Raw genomic sequence first — 14,806 nt, 5'->3', positions numbered from 1 at the left:
CATCCCCACCATCCTCATCATCACCACCATCCTCATCATCACCACCATCATCATCATCACCACCACCATCACCACCACCATCATCCTCATCAGCACCATCATCATAACCATCATCATTCTCAGCTTTCATGTTAGTTGCAACACGATTGCAGCCATCGACAGAATTGTAATGCCATCTACATGATTGTAATAACCATTTACATGGCCTATATTGTGCATGGTATCCAACTGAATTCCAACACCATTGAAAATAATGTAGACATGCCAGCAATAGTACAAATAACAGCATAGATATTAGTAGGACTATTCATTTAATTCTATTTCACTTTTATTTCACTTTCATAATATTTGTAACTGTGCTGTTTAGTGTTGCTTCTGTAATGTTGCATGCAGTGGCAACTGGCCTGTTTAGCCCTTCAGTGTCCTGTGCCTAGCCGTTTTTTTTTTTTTGGGGGGGGGGGGGGATTATAATTTGATGTAGTTTCTGTTGTACCTTTGAATTTATGATTTAAAAAAAAAAGAAGCAATAAATATATTTTTCATAAAAAAACAAGTAGGACTACCGTTAGCAGTGCTACCGTTCGCTATATTCACACAGCACTCACTGGTGTAGAAGGAGACGTTCTGTGGATTGAGTTCTCTCATACACTTGATGGTGAACACCTGGACTGCGTAGAAGGCGCCGGCCGTCAGGTTGGAGAGGTTGAAGCTCAGCTCCGTGTGTTCCAGGGTCTGGTTTGGCACACCTCCGACCTCCAACCTGTACTGGTAGCTTCTGAGGTCACCAGGCCCGGCCGACCAGCTCACAGTGGCGCTGTGGAGGGCCACGCCGGTCACCCGGGCGTCGCCGTAGAAACGGTCTGTGCACAGACGGGGTGTGTTAGGATGAGGGTTCGGGATGAGAGTTAGGATGAGGGTTTGGGTGTGTTAGGATGAAGGTTTGGCTATGGGAGTTAGGATGAGTGTTAGGGTGTGTAAGAATTGGGAAAGGAGAGAGAGAGAGAGAGAGAGAGAGAGAGAGAGAAGACATTTGAATGCGGATGTCAGCCACTAGAAACATAAGAGGATCATTTTACTGTAAAACGAAGCTCACCTTCGTAGCAAATATAGGGCAGGAGCTTCGAGCATTTCTTTTCAAACCAAGGCCCAACGCTCAGCATGGAGACGCAGGGGTCTTCCAGATAACCCCCCTCCTCCTCCTCTCCGCCTTCAGGACTAGTAGCATTGGTCCCGCTGCTGTTGGCTGTTGTCATCGTTGGTGTCATCGGTGACATTGTAGTAACATCTAAGGAGCCTCTTGTGTTGTTAGCGGTGCAACAGTCACAGTTGGGGCAGGAGTTCTTGGGCGGCGCCAGAACCGGCCGGCCCAGGTACCAGTTCTGGAAGCACAGCGGCTCACCGTCCGACCAGCGGGACCAGGGCACCGGGCCGCTCAGGTTCATGCGGAGCCCCACCCACCAGTAGCCGGAGGTGAGATTCTGGGTCAGCTGGTAGGCGTTCTCAGGGGTCAGGCTCACTAGCTCCTTGTAGCAGACCTAATACAATATAAGGATAGAAACTGGAGCCTGGAAAAATCTGCACTAGTCCCTAGACTTCCAAACCACAACTAATTACCCCATGGCTTCATTTTGTGACCCCCTCTACCCTTCCCCCTTGTATGGCATAGCAACAGACATCAACAAACATGTCAGTGCCAATAAAGTTGATTTGATTCTACCTGGCAGTGGTTCCTGGCCTGCTCCCAGGTGGATGCGTTTAGATGGGGGTAGTACTGACGTTCAGCTACACAACACACTAACGACATAGCTGAGAGAGAGAGAGAGAGAGAGGTTGAAACTATTGAGAACATTATATGGCAGTGAAGTTTTGGGTCCCGTAACACACTAGGGGTTTGAGAAGTTCCCATACAGAAAGGTGTGATTAGAAGTGTTAGATAAAGCTGCATATACAGTATGTAGTTTGTATACCAAACTGAGTTATCTTATCTAGTAGATCACAATTCATGACCAATCACATTCAGTTGATTTTGTCTCACGCTTGATTTGTGGCGTTATCAACGTTCAGACCAAAACGACTCTGGACGCAATTGGATAGATGTACAACGAACGAAGAGCAACGAAACGTGAGTTAGTCACCATATCATCGTATCAACTGGTTAGTTGTATCAAACCCGCCCCATATTAGATAAACGGTTGTGATTGGCCCGACCAGTATCTGCCTGGTGGAACTCGGGAGTGTGGCCAGACTGAACTGCGTAGAGAAACAGAATGTGAGCTCAAGTGATGAGGATGGCGAAGCCAGGCTAAATATACTGTACACCACACTGCGCTAACAGAATGCTGATGTCATATCTACAGGACCACACTGAGGGCTCGGAGCTGGCCATCATGTTACTGCATGTTTTGCATATAGGTTTGCATGAAGGGAAGTTTAGAAAGCAACGCATTCTATTCACATAAGAATGAGGATGAAATACTCCGAAATCCAGAAACAGGTGTCAGGCAAGGCCAGAAACAAATGTAGCCTACATTCCAGTTTAATGTGGAAAAAAGTAGAAATTAAACTCAGAAATCTATTTTTGCTCAGAATATTACCCCGTCCCCTCCTGCAGGAAAACAAAGATAATACAATATGGTGTCGTATCTCTTTAGCCAGAGGTCCTTAAAGTTTTCTTTTCAATTGTGTTGTTTTTGTAATTCTGATGCATGTACAATATTGGTTTTGCTTGTTTGTTGTCTCAAAATTCAGCAATGCTGTTTTAATGATGTATTTGAATGTACTCAATTCATTGTGGAGGGCCATATTAATACTGTTCAGTCATACTCAAACTTTTTACTCACCCCAAAATACCAGGGGCAGTATGGAGTCCATCCTGTAACTGGATCCTAGTTCCGTCTCTGGCTGGTGCCAGTGGGTCGGGGTTCCGTCTCGTCTCACCTTGGAACACAACTATGAGCCGCTCACACCTGCTGTCTTTCTTCTAAACGGTGAAGAAGGTGAATCTAGCAGAACACTCTCCCTCCATGATCAGTAAAGGCGTCCGTCACTCCCTTTCTCTCTGGAGGATCCAGCTGGGTTTCATGACCATGTTCCTTTATGAGGCTATTTGCCTGACGGAGGTGAACATACAAACTAGAGGAAAACCTGGCCAGGATGTTGGACATAGCTCTGCTTTGCATTTATTCCACATCGACATGCAAAGCAGTTGTTGTTGATAGTGAGTGCTGGGCTGTCACTTACAGCTACACGGTGTCAAACAGAACCAGAGACCACATCTACCTGAAAAACTGCTTAGTCCGCTTCTTCACTAGACTGATTTACGTACCATTTGAATACATTTAACCATTTATTTTTTTCCCCAAAATTAATTTTCTTCATGTTTCCAAAAAAACATGACATCAACCGTGGCCGTCAATATGGTGGTACAGTATAAGAAAAATAGCCTCAAATTATCAAACCCTCCTTAGCAGTTTGAGATTCAAAGGCAAAGAATTGAATGTCTTACAAAAATTAAATTTTATTTATATTCCCTGAATGTGATTGCCTTCTCAATTGAACAATACATTGAATCAGCACCAGGTTACATCCAGCAAAACAATCAAGAAAGCTTACATGAAAAATAACCATAAAAAGAACAGGAATTAGTAGAAAAAACGCTTTAAAAAACAGAAACAAATTAACATTCAGACCAAAAATGTTGGAAAGATACTGTATATAAACATGCCTCAAAAGAATACCTGATAGAAAGCAGGTCAGGTCAACAATGTGATGGCAGTGGCTACGTCAGCATAGTTTAGACACTTATCTAGAGCAACTAAAGCGTTTGATACACTTGCTGTTTAACAACACGTAGACAAGCACCAAGGAATGCAAAATACGGGGGAGGGGGGGGGTGCTGATGGATAATGCAGGCCAGGCCAGGTAGCACTCCTCCCACTCTGGTCCCCACCCAAAGAAAAAACAAAAAACAAACAGTTTTTTTCCCCCTAGCCGGTTCGGCCTGGAGTAGGTCGGCCGTTCGGGAGTCGTCCCGAATCTCCCGATGGCCACCCCGCTCCTGCCAATGACCTGTTAACGTATTGGGAGGTCAGGTCTAGGTACCTGACTTTTGATTGGTCCAAATCAGAAAACTGTAGAACCTAAAGATCTTAGGTGTGAAAGTGCTAAGGGGCCAATCTTCCGACCAGGGAGGACGCCCTGTGGGAATGGGAGGAGGATGTCGTGGAATGGGAGGAGGATGTCGTGGGTGTAGCTGTGGGAATGGGAGGAGGATGTCGTGGGTGTGGCTGTGGAAATGGGAGGAGGATGTCGTGGGTGTAGCTGTGGGAATGGGAGGAGGATGTCGTGGGTGTAGCTGTGGGAATGGGAGTAGGATGTCGTGGGTGTAGCTGTGGGAATGGGAGGAGGATGTCGTGGGTGTAGCTGTGGGAATGGGAGGAGGATGTCGTGGGTGTAGCTGTGGGAATGGGAGGAGGATGTTGTGGGTGTGGCTGTGTGGGGATGGAAGGAGGATGTCGTGGGTGTAGCTGTGTTGGGGATGGGAGGAGGATGTCGTGGGTGTGGCTGTGTGGGGATGGGAGGAGGATGTCGTGGGTGGGAGCTGTGGGAATGGGAGGAGGATGTCGTGGGTGTAGCTGTGGGAATGGGAGGAGGATGTTGTGGGTGTGGCTGTGGGAATGGGAGGAGGATGTCGTGGGTGTAGCTGTGGGAATGGGAGGAGGATGTTGTGGGTGTGGCTGTGTGAGGATGGGAGGAGGATGTCGTGGGTGTAGCTGTGTTGGGGATGGGAGTAGAACGTATCTCTCGGTGGGGAGCAGGACAGCAGAGGGCCGCTCCCCTAGCTAGTCGGTGTCGCTCTTGAGCTTCAGGAGGAGACGCTTGCTGCTATTCGCAGTCGGCGCTTCCTGCTTGACCGTCTTGGGGAGGCTGTTGGGGTCAAGAGGGAGGTCGAAGGGTGAGAGAACAGATTTCAAGGTGCATCGTTATCGAGCACTGAATCGGAGGAAGACAACGGCAGATAAGGAGATAACGTGAGACAATAAAGATAACAGGGAATTATAAACGCTACTCAAATCGTCCAGTCACAGCAGCAGCAGTCTGTGGTCACTCTACAGTTACATCAGCAGTCTGTAGTCATCCTACAGTTACATCAGCAGTCTGTAGTCGCTGTGGTCACTCTACAGTTACATCAGCAGTCTGTGGTTGCTGCAGTCGCTCTCCCACCTTTTCTGCTTGAGTTTGTCCACCTCGGTCGGCGGCAGGCGGTCCATCAGCTCCAGACCATCGTTGATCTTCTTCAGCCACTCGTAACGCTCTCTTCCATAGACCTGAGACACAACAGAACACTAGTCAGACTCTCTTCCACAGACCTGAGAGACAGAGCCCTCACCACATGCAGGTTTTGGAGATGAGCCTCATCATTGGGTTTACTACTGCCCAATCAGTGGCGACGGGAGATTCTCCCGGCCAATCAGATTCAATCCAGCCTCCGCTTCTGCTATCTGCGTGTTACTGATTTCGAAACTCCCCTTCGCTATGTGAAAAAACTACGACCTAGCAACTTCTCTGCCCAAGACGATTGTGATTGGTTTAAAAGAAATACAGCTGTGGGCACTAGTTGACGCGGTGTCGTGATGTCAAATTCAGTTCGAATAATCATCCGCTTATAGTGATCAATTTGACCCGGATAGACGTGATCACTCTAAGAGCTTTCCACTGTACAGCGTTCCCCTGGTACCCAATGGTAACGAGTGCAGCCGGACCTTTCTCCAGCGCTGGCACAGTGCAAACCAAGGGTGGAGACGATAGTCTGGCTACTGGCTATGCTGGCTCAGTGTAAACAGTGTGTGGAGATAGTAGGTCTGGCTAAGCTAAACTAATAGAACACACACAGATCCTTTCCCACAGCAGGTTCCTGTGTGTGTCTGTGTCTGTGCATGTGTGTGTGTGTGTGTGAGTGTGTGTGTGTGTGTGTGTGTGTGTGTGAGTGTGAGTGTGTGTGTGTGTGTGTGTGAGTGTGTGTGTGTGTGTGTGTGCGTGTCTGTGTGTGTGTGCGTGTGTGTGTGCGTGTGTGTGTATTCAGCTCACGCGCAGATCGTAGACCTCCTCGTCCTCGGAGGCGGAGTTGCCGCTCTTGGTCTTCTTGGCCGCTGCAGCAGGCGCCGGCTGGCTCTCTGAGGACAGGGGAGACGAGGGGTCAATATAGGGGACAGGGGAGACGAGGGGTCAATATAGGGGACAGGGGAGACGAGGGGTCAATATAGGGGACAGGGGAGACGAGGGGTCAATATAGGGGACAGGGGAGACGAGGGGTCAATATAGGGGACAGGGGAGACGAGGGGTCAATATAGGGGACAGGGGAGACGAGGGGTCAATATAGGGGACGGGGAGACGAGGGGTCAACATAGGGGACAGGGGAGACGAGGGGTCAATATAGGGGACAGGGGAGACGAGGGGTCAACATTAGGGGACAGGGCGCCGTCCAGAGAGGTGCTGGGAGCGCGGCCCTACTCCTGCTCAGCCTTACTTCTCTTGGTGCCGGGGGTTTTGGTCCCGTTCGGGGCCTTGTTGGCGTTCCCCTCCTCCGTCTTGCGGTCGCGTCCGGGGCAGGCGCACACACGCACCTCGAAACAACGACGGCCCAGAACCTGACCACTGGCGGGAGAGGGGTGGGGGGGAAACCACAATGTCGTCAAACACAAGGTTTATGTTAATGGAAGATATGACTGCAAAGATAGGGAGATTCTCAGATGTACACACACACACGCACACAGGACTCACTCTGCCGTCTCCAGGGTCAGGATGGTGAGGATGGGACGGCGGTTCATCCCGCCCATGCAGCTGCTGTTGCACATGTAGTTGAGCAGGACGGTGGTCACATCGGAGCCCAGCTACACACACACAGACACAGCTTTTAAAATCCATTTCACTAATAACATGTGCTGCTCAACATGAGCAGCCCTGAGCAGGTGGAAACGTGCAGGCACTCTTCTCTTCCACAGGCTGGCTTTCGGGCACTTCCTGTTTCTGCTCTGAGCACCAACAGCGTAGAGAGGACCCATCGCTCCTGGGAACAGGGCTCACGCTCGCGGTTAAGCGCAGGGCCTAGAGCAGGGGTGTCAAACTCTGGCCCGCGGGCCAAATTTGGCCCGCAGTGTAATTATATTTGGCCCGCGAGGCAATACCAAATGACTACTAGAGCTGGCCCGCCAGTATTATACAGCGCATTCACCGCTAATACTACAAATCCCATAAGGCTCTGCTGTTGTTTTGGCGCGTCAATCAAGACAGGACCCAGAAACGCCCTCTCTTCTGTGACAGTAGTCATAGCAATCTCATACTACAACTGTAACCGTGTTACCCCTTCTTAAAAATGGTGAAAAGAAAGGCAGAAAACAGAAGCTTTACGTTATGTAACGTCTCACTGTGATAGACACCTGTGTTGACCTAGCCGGCCGCTGTGTTTGCTGTTCCTGTTCATTCAATCCTGTCTGCCGTCTTGCCGGCCTGTCTGCCTGCCTGGCTGTCTGTCTGCATGCCGGGTGTCTGTCTGTCTGCCTGGCTGTAGGACAGTCAGGGTTTTACAAGCTTCTCTACTGAGCAGATGGAGAACCAACACTTGTGTCTGAGGGTGTATTCACATATGTTAGTGCACACCACTGATGCGCACCAAAAGCGAAGGTGATAAGTGCATATTCAATGTTAAAGCAAAACTTGTCTGGGTCCATATTAAAATTTTCATTTGTTCAATGTTGGCCCGCGACTTTGTTCAAGTTTTAAATTTTGGCCCACTGTGTATTTGAGTTTGACACCCCTGGCCTAGGGCCTTCACCACTACTGCATTAGTAGTCATCAACTACTCCCGAAAAATAGTCGACTAGTCAATTAATCGCGGGAAAATATTTGACTAGTCGATTAATCGCGGGTAAATAGTCGAGTAGTCTGCGAAAGCCCTGGCAGGGGGCTCGTACCTGCGGGGGCTCGTAGGGCACGGTGACGCTCTGTCTGCGGGTGTACTCGTCCTCCTGGTACTGGGCCCGCTGGCAGCCCTCCACCCGGATCAGGTGGCTGCGGTGGGACACGCCTGAGGGGGGAGGAGTCAGACAAGCACACGCCCTCTGGTCATCACACACACACATGTAGAAACTACTTAAACATGGCCTGCCCCTTTCTCTCTCTCCCCCTCCCACCCACTTCTTCAGCCTCCCCCTCTCTCTCATGTGGTAGACACACACACACACACACACACACACACACACACACACACACACACACACACACACACACACACACACACACACACACGGGATGTCACAGGTTCTTGGTATACTGTACGGTATGCCGGTCACGGTTCATTACACACTAGTGAATTGCAGAATTTTCGGTTACTACTTTCCATGCATTGTGTACAGCCGATTTGGATAAAGCCAACGTACTCCCCACAAGTAAATAATCACACGGGAGTTCCTGCCTCGCATGCAAAAACACTGGTCGCATATGTGGCAACAACCATGGTCAGCATCGGCTCTAGTGAAATTTAACCAAACCGCTCAGTGTTTCATTCACTCCACTTGAAACCGTGACCTAAAAACCAAGGTACGTCCTGAACAGTGGGCTAACTGTACTGTGCATCCCGCACGCACGCACGCACGCACGCACGCACACACACCTTCGTTGTTGTCGGCCAGGTTCTGGTGGTGGGGGCAGCGCAGCACCACCTCGGAGACGTGCTCGGCCTTCTTGTAGACGGCGGTGGCTCTGATGACTGCGCCCGGGGGCGGGTCCTTGGTCACCATCATCTCCACGGGACACGTCTTGGCCAGTTGGCAGTACAACTTGTTCAGCTGCGGGGAATACTGGGGGAGGGGAGGGGGGGGGGGAGGCACAGAGAGAAACGTCTGGTCAGGATACCATCCAGCAACCATCCACCTCGGAGCACAATATGGAACCAGCAGATCTGTAATATAGTGTGGAGATAATAGTCCATTGAGGGCTTTCAAAACAAATAGTACCATTTTAAAATCCAATTCTATATTTCACCGGTAACCAGAGCAAGCGAGCCAGGATCAGAGTTGTGTTTCCCTTTCTTAGTTCCAGTTAGAGGTTTAGCAGCTGCATTTTTAACCAGCTGTACTGGAGACAGAGGTTAACCCTGTATTAGGGGAGTTAGACAAAGTGGTGTGGGTGGGTCAACCCTGTATACAGGGAGTTAGTTAAGTCCAGCTGAGAGCTCATAAAAACATGGATAACTGTTCAGGTCCACATGAGATTAAAACGGCTAAAAAAGTAACTATTGTTAATAAACGCATACACAAGAAACAACATTTACAACATCTACATATCCAAGAGACTTCCCATACCTCCAATCTGATATAGATGTGGTGCATTTTAACCCTTTCCTTGCTGGAAGTTCAGAAGGTCTGTGAGTAAGTGTGTTGGGACATGCCCCGTCATGTCAGAGCCACGCTACTCGTCCAGTCACTGAGCAGCAGGTCGCATTAGTCTAGGGACACCCTAACCTCAGCCCAGATAAGCCTATCACAGCGGCCTGACCAGTCAGTCACCGTGGAAACCTACTTGCTATTGGCTGTTTTGATCCAACTGCCATCATCAAACCCTGAAATTCTAGCGAATCGTCACAATGAAGTGGATTCCACATGAATGCAGCTTTTGGGGGGGCCTAATGAATGGAATATGTCATCTGTGAGGTAAGAACTATATTTCAATGGAATTTAATCAGAAAAACGTAAAATAAAATAAATCAAACTAATTTCACACCAAGTTAACAAATACTCAATTGAATGTCCAGTCTGAGTGAATAGAACTAGTACCTTCAATTCCTCAATTTAACTTTAATCATCAAATATGTGATTAAACTAGACACTAAGACACAAAAATGAGTGCTTCTCTACAACAGTTACAGAATGGAGGCTGCTTATTTGAGTATGTGAACGTCCGTGTTTAACGTCACCGCTTCTAAAGTGTTGAGCCTGTTCCTGAACAAAGGCGCAGTGCAAAAACAAAGCACTGTTGTCCAACTTCAGGAACAACGTTGGTCGAGGAAACGAACAAAGTTGTCTTATTAGCCTACTGGATGAGTCATCATTTTGAGAAAAGTCAATTCATTATGTTCATTTTGAGTTGGATTTGAGCAAATGTACAATTTGCAGACATTTCCAGAAAGAACACGGTCCTCAAGGCAAAACTGTGGAGGACAAAACTCAAATAAAATCAACTCCAGCCCTCAACAGAACAACAGGTTGCATTTTGGGGTGAAATATCACATTATAGAGGGATAATTATATTCAGGGTTCTTACACCTTTTCCTAAGTGAAATTCAAGCACTTTTACAGCATTTTCCAGATGCAGTTTCAAGTTTTTCCAGCACCTAACACTGGAATAATAATAATAAAATATTTACTCAAAATGATAATTTCACTTCTTCATCACATTAAATCAGATGATATAGTGCTATAAACAAAAGACTTAGCATCCTATATAGCCTGGCTGAGCCATCTAAAGCAATCACTTCAAACAACCCCCAGACAAAACTTCAATTTCAATAACGACTTTACTGAAAATGGGCATCGGGCAAAATAAGAGAACGGTAGTAAACGGAAGTCAATTAGCTCCTTGAGCCTTAAAATGTATACAAAATCAAACACTTTGTATTGTGCAGTTGCATATAACAAGAATTAACATGCCATAATTGACATGCAATATTAGTACTAATGTATCACCTCCCTCCCGAAAAATGACCATCATTAGCCTGTGAATTCTCCAGGTCTGACGTTGTGGTGATGCATAGCCTAACCTAGCATTGCCAGGTCATCCATTCCTTTTAATGTATTTCAAAACACTAAAACTACACCAGTGACTAAGACAGCTGATATTTGTCTGCATCAAGCTAGCGGTCATTAAAACGGCAACCTCCCAGCATGTTGTAGGCCTAGTCTGTCTGTCCAAATCGCCGTCATCAGGCGCCACATAAAAAAACATTACGGATCAAGTCAAGCCAAGTCAAATCACGTACGATGCTCGGGAGGACTCGTCTTTACTTTGTGTGAAAGCAATTAGGATGAAAAAAGTCTATGACTTATTCTAAAACACAAATTCTGTCAGATGGCAATTTATTAGTTAGTTATTACAGTTTCAAGGAGTTTCCAGTACTTTATACAAAATTGATGTACTTTCAAACCTAAAAAAAACGCCACATTGAAAGGATTTTCAAGGATTTCCAGCACCTGTGGGCACCCTGTATATTCTGGTATATGGATGTTGAGACCCATGGTATGTACACAGATTAGATGCCTACGCGTGCATGCACGGACCCATATCATATCCAGAGAACTCACGGTGGAGGTGACAGACAGTACTCACAGTGGAGGTGACGGACAGTACTCACGGTGGAGGTGACGGACAGTACTCACGGTGGAGGTGACGGTCAGTACTCACAGTGGAAGTGACAGACAGTACTCACAGTGGAAGTGACAGACAGTACTCACGGTGGAGGTGACAGACAGTACTCACAGTGGAGGTGACAGACAGTACTCACAGTGGAGGTGACAGACAGTACTCACGGTGGAGGTGACGGACAGTACTCACAGTGGAGGTGACGGACAGTACTCACGGTGGAGGTGACGGTCAGTACTCACAGTGGAGGTGACGGAGGTGACAGACAGTACTCACAGTGGAGGTGACAGACAGTACTCACGGTGGAGGTGACAGACAGTACTCACAGTGGAGGTGACGGACAGTACTCACGGTGGAGGTGACGGTCAGTACTCACGGTGGAGGTGACGGTCAGTACTCACAGTGGAGGTGACAGACAGTACTCACAGTGGAGGTGACAGACAGTACTCACGGTGGAGGTGACGGTCAGTACTCACGGTGGAGGTGACGGTCAGTACTCACAGTGGAGGTGACAGACAGTACTCACAGTGGAGGTGACGGACAGTACTCACAGTGGAGGTGACGGTCAGTACTCACAGTGGAGGTGACAGACGGTACTCACGGTGGAGGTGACGGACAGTACTCACAGTGGAGGTGACGGACTTGGCGGTGCCGGACTTCTGGAAGCGCAGCTGGAAGCCGTGCTCGCCAGGGTAGTCGATGGCGGAGGGCACGGTGGAGACCGGGGGCAAGCCGCAGTCCGGTGGAAACAGCGACACCTCCGGCAGCTCGAACAGTTCCTCGTCAAAGTTCTCATGACGGAGCACAAGGAGGGTACAGAGCTTTAGTTTCAGTCATCTGTTGTGTTTTTCTGACTGGTGGATATATTGACAATCGCCCAATAAAAGGCTATAGAAGAGGCAGAAACAGAAACCAGCTTACCTCCATGTCAGACCAGCCCGAGACAGTTCGTGACAGAGGGCTACAAGAGATTAGAAAATGCAGCTACTGTAAATTATCACTGGCAGAATTCACGATGTAGCAGCAAACTGTCTGTATGTGGAACTCCATATCTGATAAGCTACTCAAAGCAAACCCTTACAGTATAATATGGACCATATCTAGCTGCATTCACATTCCTGGAGGAGATAGACTTACATGTTCTCCCACAGCTGCTGGAAGCATCCCTGGCTCAGCCCGGGCACCTGCTCCTCCATCTTGAATCCCTGGTTCGTCATCTGAGCCTCTCACTGGCAGAACGGGAGGAGAGATATAGGAAGGCGATGGGGTCTGAGAGAGAGGGAGGGAGAGAGAGGGGGGGGGAGAAGGGAAAAACATTTAATGCAAGTAGAAAAATTCCACAATTTGTTTTTTGCCATGGCTTTCCTTGAACTTGAGATATGAGTGAGTGAGAGCTGTGAGAGGGTGATCAGAGCTGAGATATGAGTGGGTGATCTGAGACAGTGTGGAAACATAAGGAAGTGGAAACTGTTGGAATGCAGCCACGGAAGAACAAAGATTGGGTAGTAAAATCATGCGTGTTAAAGAACTTCCAAGTGTGTCAAAGTGCAGACTTTGCATTGCTACAGACTTCGACAGATATTTCAGGGAATTGTGAGAAGACTACTTACTGCACACTGCAGCCTGATCATTTAATAAGCAAACCAAAATCCAAAGGACCTAAATCTCCACTGAGTAGTGTGTACTTCGATACCAAATATATAGCTAACGTTAGATACCAATTCACAAACAAGGCAATAAAATAAGATCTACTTTAATAATCCCCGGGAAATTTGATAAATGTGAGATGGCCGTAGTGGCACAACTGGTACTAGTTAGTTAATGCTAGCTCACTTAACTCAGTATCTGTTAGCTAGCTTGAATAACGCACAATGTTGGTGCTCTTAAATTGGTTCACTTTGCCCCCAACATATCGTATCCCATCCTATCTGTTGAAGAGTGTGATGTGAACGCGGATAGCGAAAGCCAGTGGCTAAACCTAGCTAACGTTAGCCTAGCTAACGAGAAAAGTTATTGCCCGATTTGAATGGATTGTCTAGCTAGCTACAGCAAACCAGGTCACATTTTCTAACAATGTAACACTGGCTATCTTGCTAGCATTCTACCTTCCCTTTTGTGTAGCCTAACTGTTGGCTAGCCAAAATAATTAAAATCTAATTAAGCACAAATTTGGCTAGGCTAACGCTAACTTAATGTCAGCTCGTTAGCCATGCTAACTCTGGGACACTCGAAAACAAAAGCAGTCAAAACTTTTCAGGCGAAAACTGAATGAATTCACCTAGCTAGTGAACATGAACCAGTCTGAAATACCTCGCCTCCCGAAAAGCAATCTTCTGGTGATCTTCAGGGTTTTATTTGATCAGCAATTCGTTTTCGTAAAGGTAGCTGTGGGTGACTGAATGAGAATCCACAATATTTTGGTTTGGTACCGAAAGAAATCCACCACGTTTCGGGGATTTCCCGAAAAACCGGAGAGGGGGCAGGGATCAGAGCTGCGAGACGACCAATCAGAGACGGCGCCAGGGCGCTCGGTTTTCAAATGGTCCAATGGCATTCCTCCAAATCCACTACATGACTGTCTGATAAGCAATATATTTTACACTGTTATACCATGGAGGTATAAAAAACAAAAACAAAGTGTTACACACTTTACACCAGAAAGTTGCAGGAAGAGAGCATACAGAAGTATTGTTAGAACAATAGCTTACCGGTAGTTAGTAACATATAGTTTCATGTATGTACTAACATACATAATATTTACATACATTTTTTTATATTTGTGTAAACTCCCATGGGGGGGGGGGGGGGTCAGAGGAGGACACAAGCCTTGTTGAAGAGGCTGATGGCCGTGGGGAAGAAGCTGCCTCTGTGGCATGCGGACGTGTTCCTTATAGACCGCAGCCCCCTGCCTGAGGGGAGTGGCATAAAGAGAGTGATGACAGTTCATCCAGGGTCACACCCAGATTCCTCGCAGTCCGAGTCAATGTCACCACTGGGTCTTCAATGGTGATGTCTAGGTCCTGGTGCGGGCCATGTCTCCACTTGTGTATCAGAAGGGGGAAATGACAGGACCAGTTGGGTGTCATCGGCATAGCAGTGATAGGAGAAGCCATGCGAGCGAATGACAGAGACTAGAGATGAAGTGTAGAGGGAAAAAAGGAGAGGACCAAGGACAGACCCTTGTGGAACCCCCGTAGTCAGACTACGTGGTTCTGACATCGATCCTCTCCATATTATTATTCGCCACGAATAAAAGACTCCCGAGGTTCTGTAATTATGTCATAATTTTGTAAGTTTGAAGTTAGTGTTGCCGCCCGCCGTTGTGGGGCGTAGTCCAAAATACCTATGGGAAAAATGACCAAAATAAAGTTTTTTCGCGTTCGCTAGCAATGCG

At 47.7% G+C, this 14,806-nt stretch overlaps 1 protein-coding gene across 1 annotated transcript; it reads right to left on the bottom strand.

Annotated features, from left to right (window-relative positions):
* Positions 1-3,580: 3,580 nt before the first annotated feature.
* LOC311320505 (cellular tumor antigen p53-like) lies at positions 3,581-13,847 on the bottom strand. The gene is made up of 11 exons (XM_084452267.1): positions 13,723-13,847; positions 12,550-12,681; positions 12,334-12,373; positions 12,039-12,203; positions 8,669-8,855; positions 7,971-8,083; positions 6,781-6,890; positions 6,527-6,654; positions 6,088-6,173; positions 5,224-5,327; positions 3,581-4,926 (listed from the first exon to the last, which is right to left on the bottom strand). The coding sequence occupies exons 2-11, from the start codon at positions 12,627-12,629 to the stop codon at positions 4,842-4,844; spliced, it is 1,098 nt and encodes a 365-aa protein (XP_084308393.1). The 5' UTR covers positions 12,630-12,681; positions 13,723-13,847; the 3' UTR covers positions 3,581-4,841.
* Between the last annotated feature and the right edge of the window lie 959 nt (positions 13,848-14,806).

This window comes from Borostomias antarcticus (assembly GCF_949987555.1).
Source record: "Borostomias antarcticus genome assembly, chromosome: 17".
Classification (NCBI taxonomy): Eukaryota; Metazoa; Chordata; class Actinopteri; order Stomiiformes; family Stomiidae; genus Borostomias; species Borostomias antarcticus.
This window is presented reverse-complemented; position numbering and strand designations above follow the sequence as displayed.

Bases quoted from the DNA above. Each gene is read 5' to 3' on its own strand.
- LOC311320505 (XM_084452267.1), bottom strand. From the start codon at position 12,629: ATGACGAACCAGGGATTCAAGATGGAGGAGCAGGTGCCCGGGCTGAGC. The intron at 12,204-12,333 runs GTAAGCTGGTTT...CTCCGTCATGAG, and splicing joins CGGGCTGGTCTGACATGGAG to AACTTTGACGAGGAACTGTT. The intron at 6,174-6,526 runs GTAAGGCTGAGC...CCCTGTCCTCAG, and splicing joins AACCCCCGGCACCAAGAGAA to AGAGCCAGCCGGCGCCTGCT.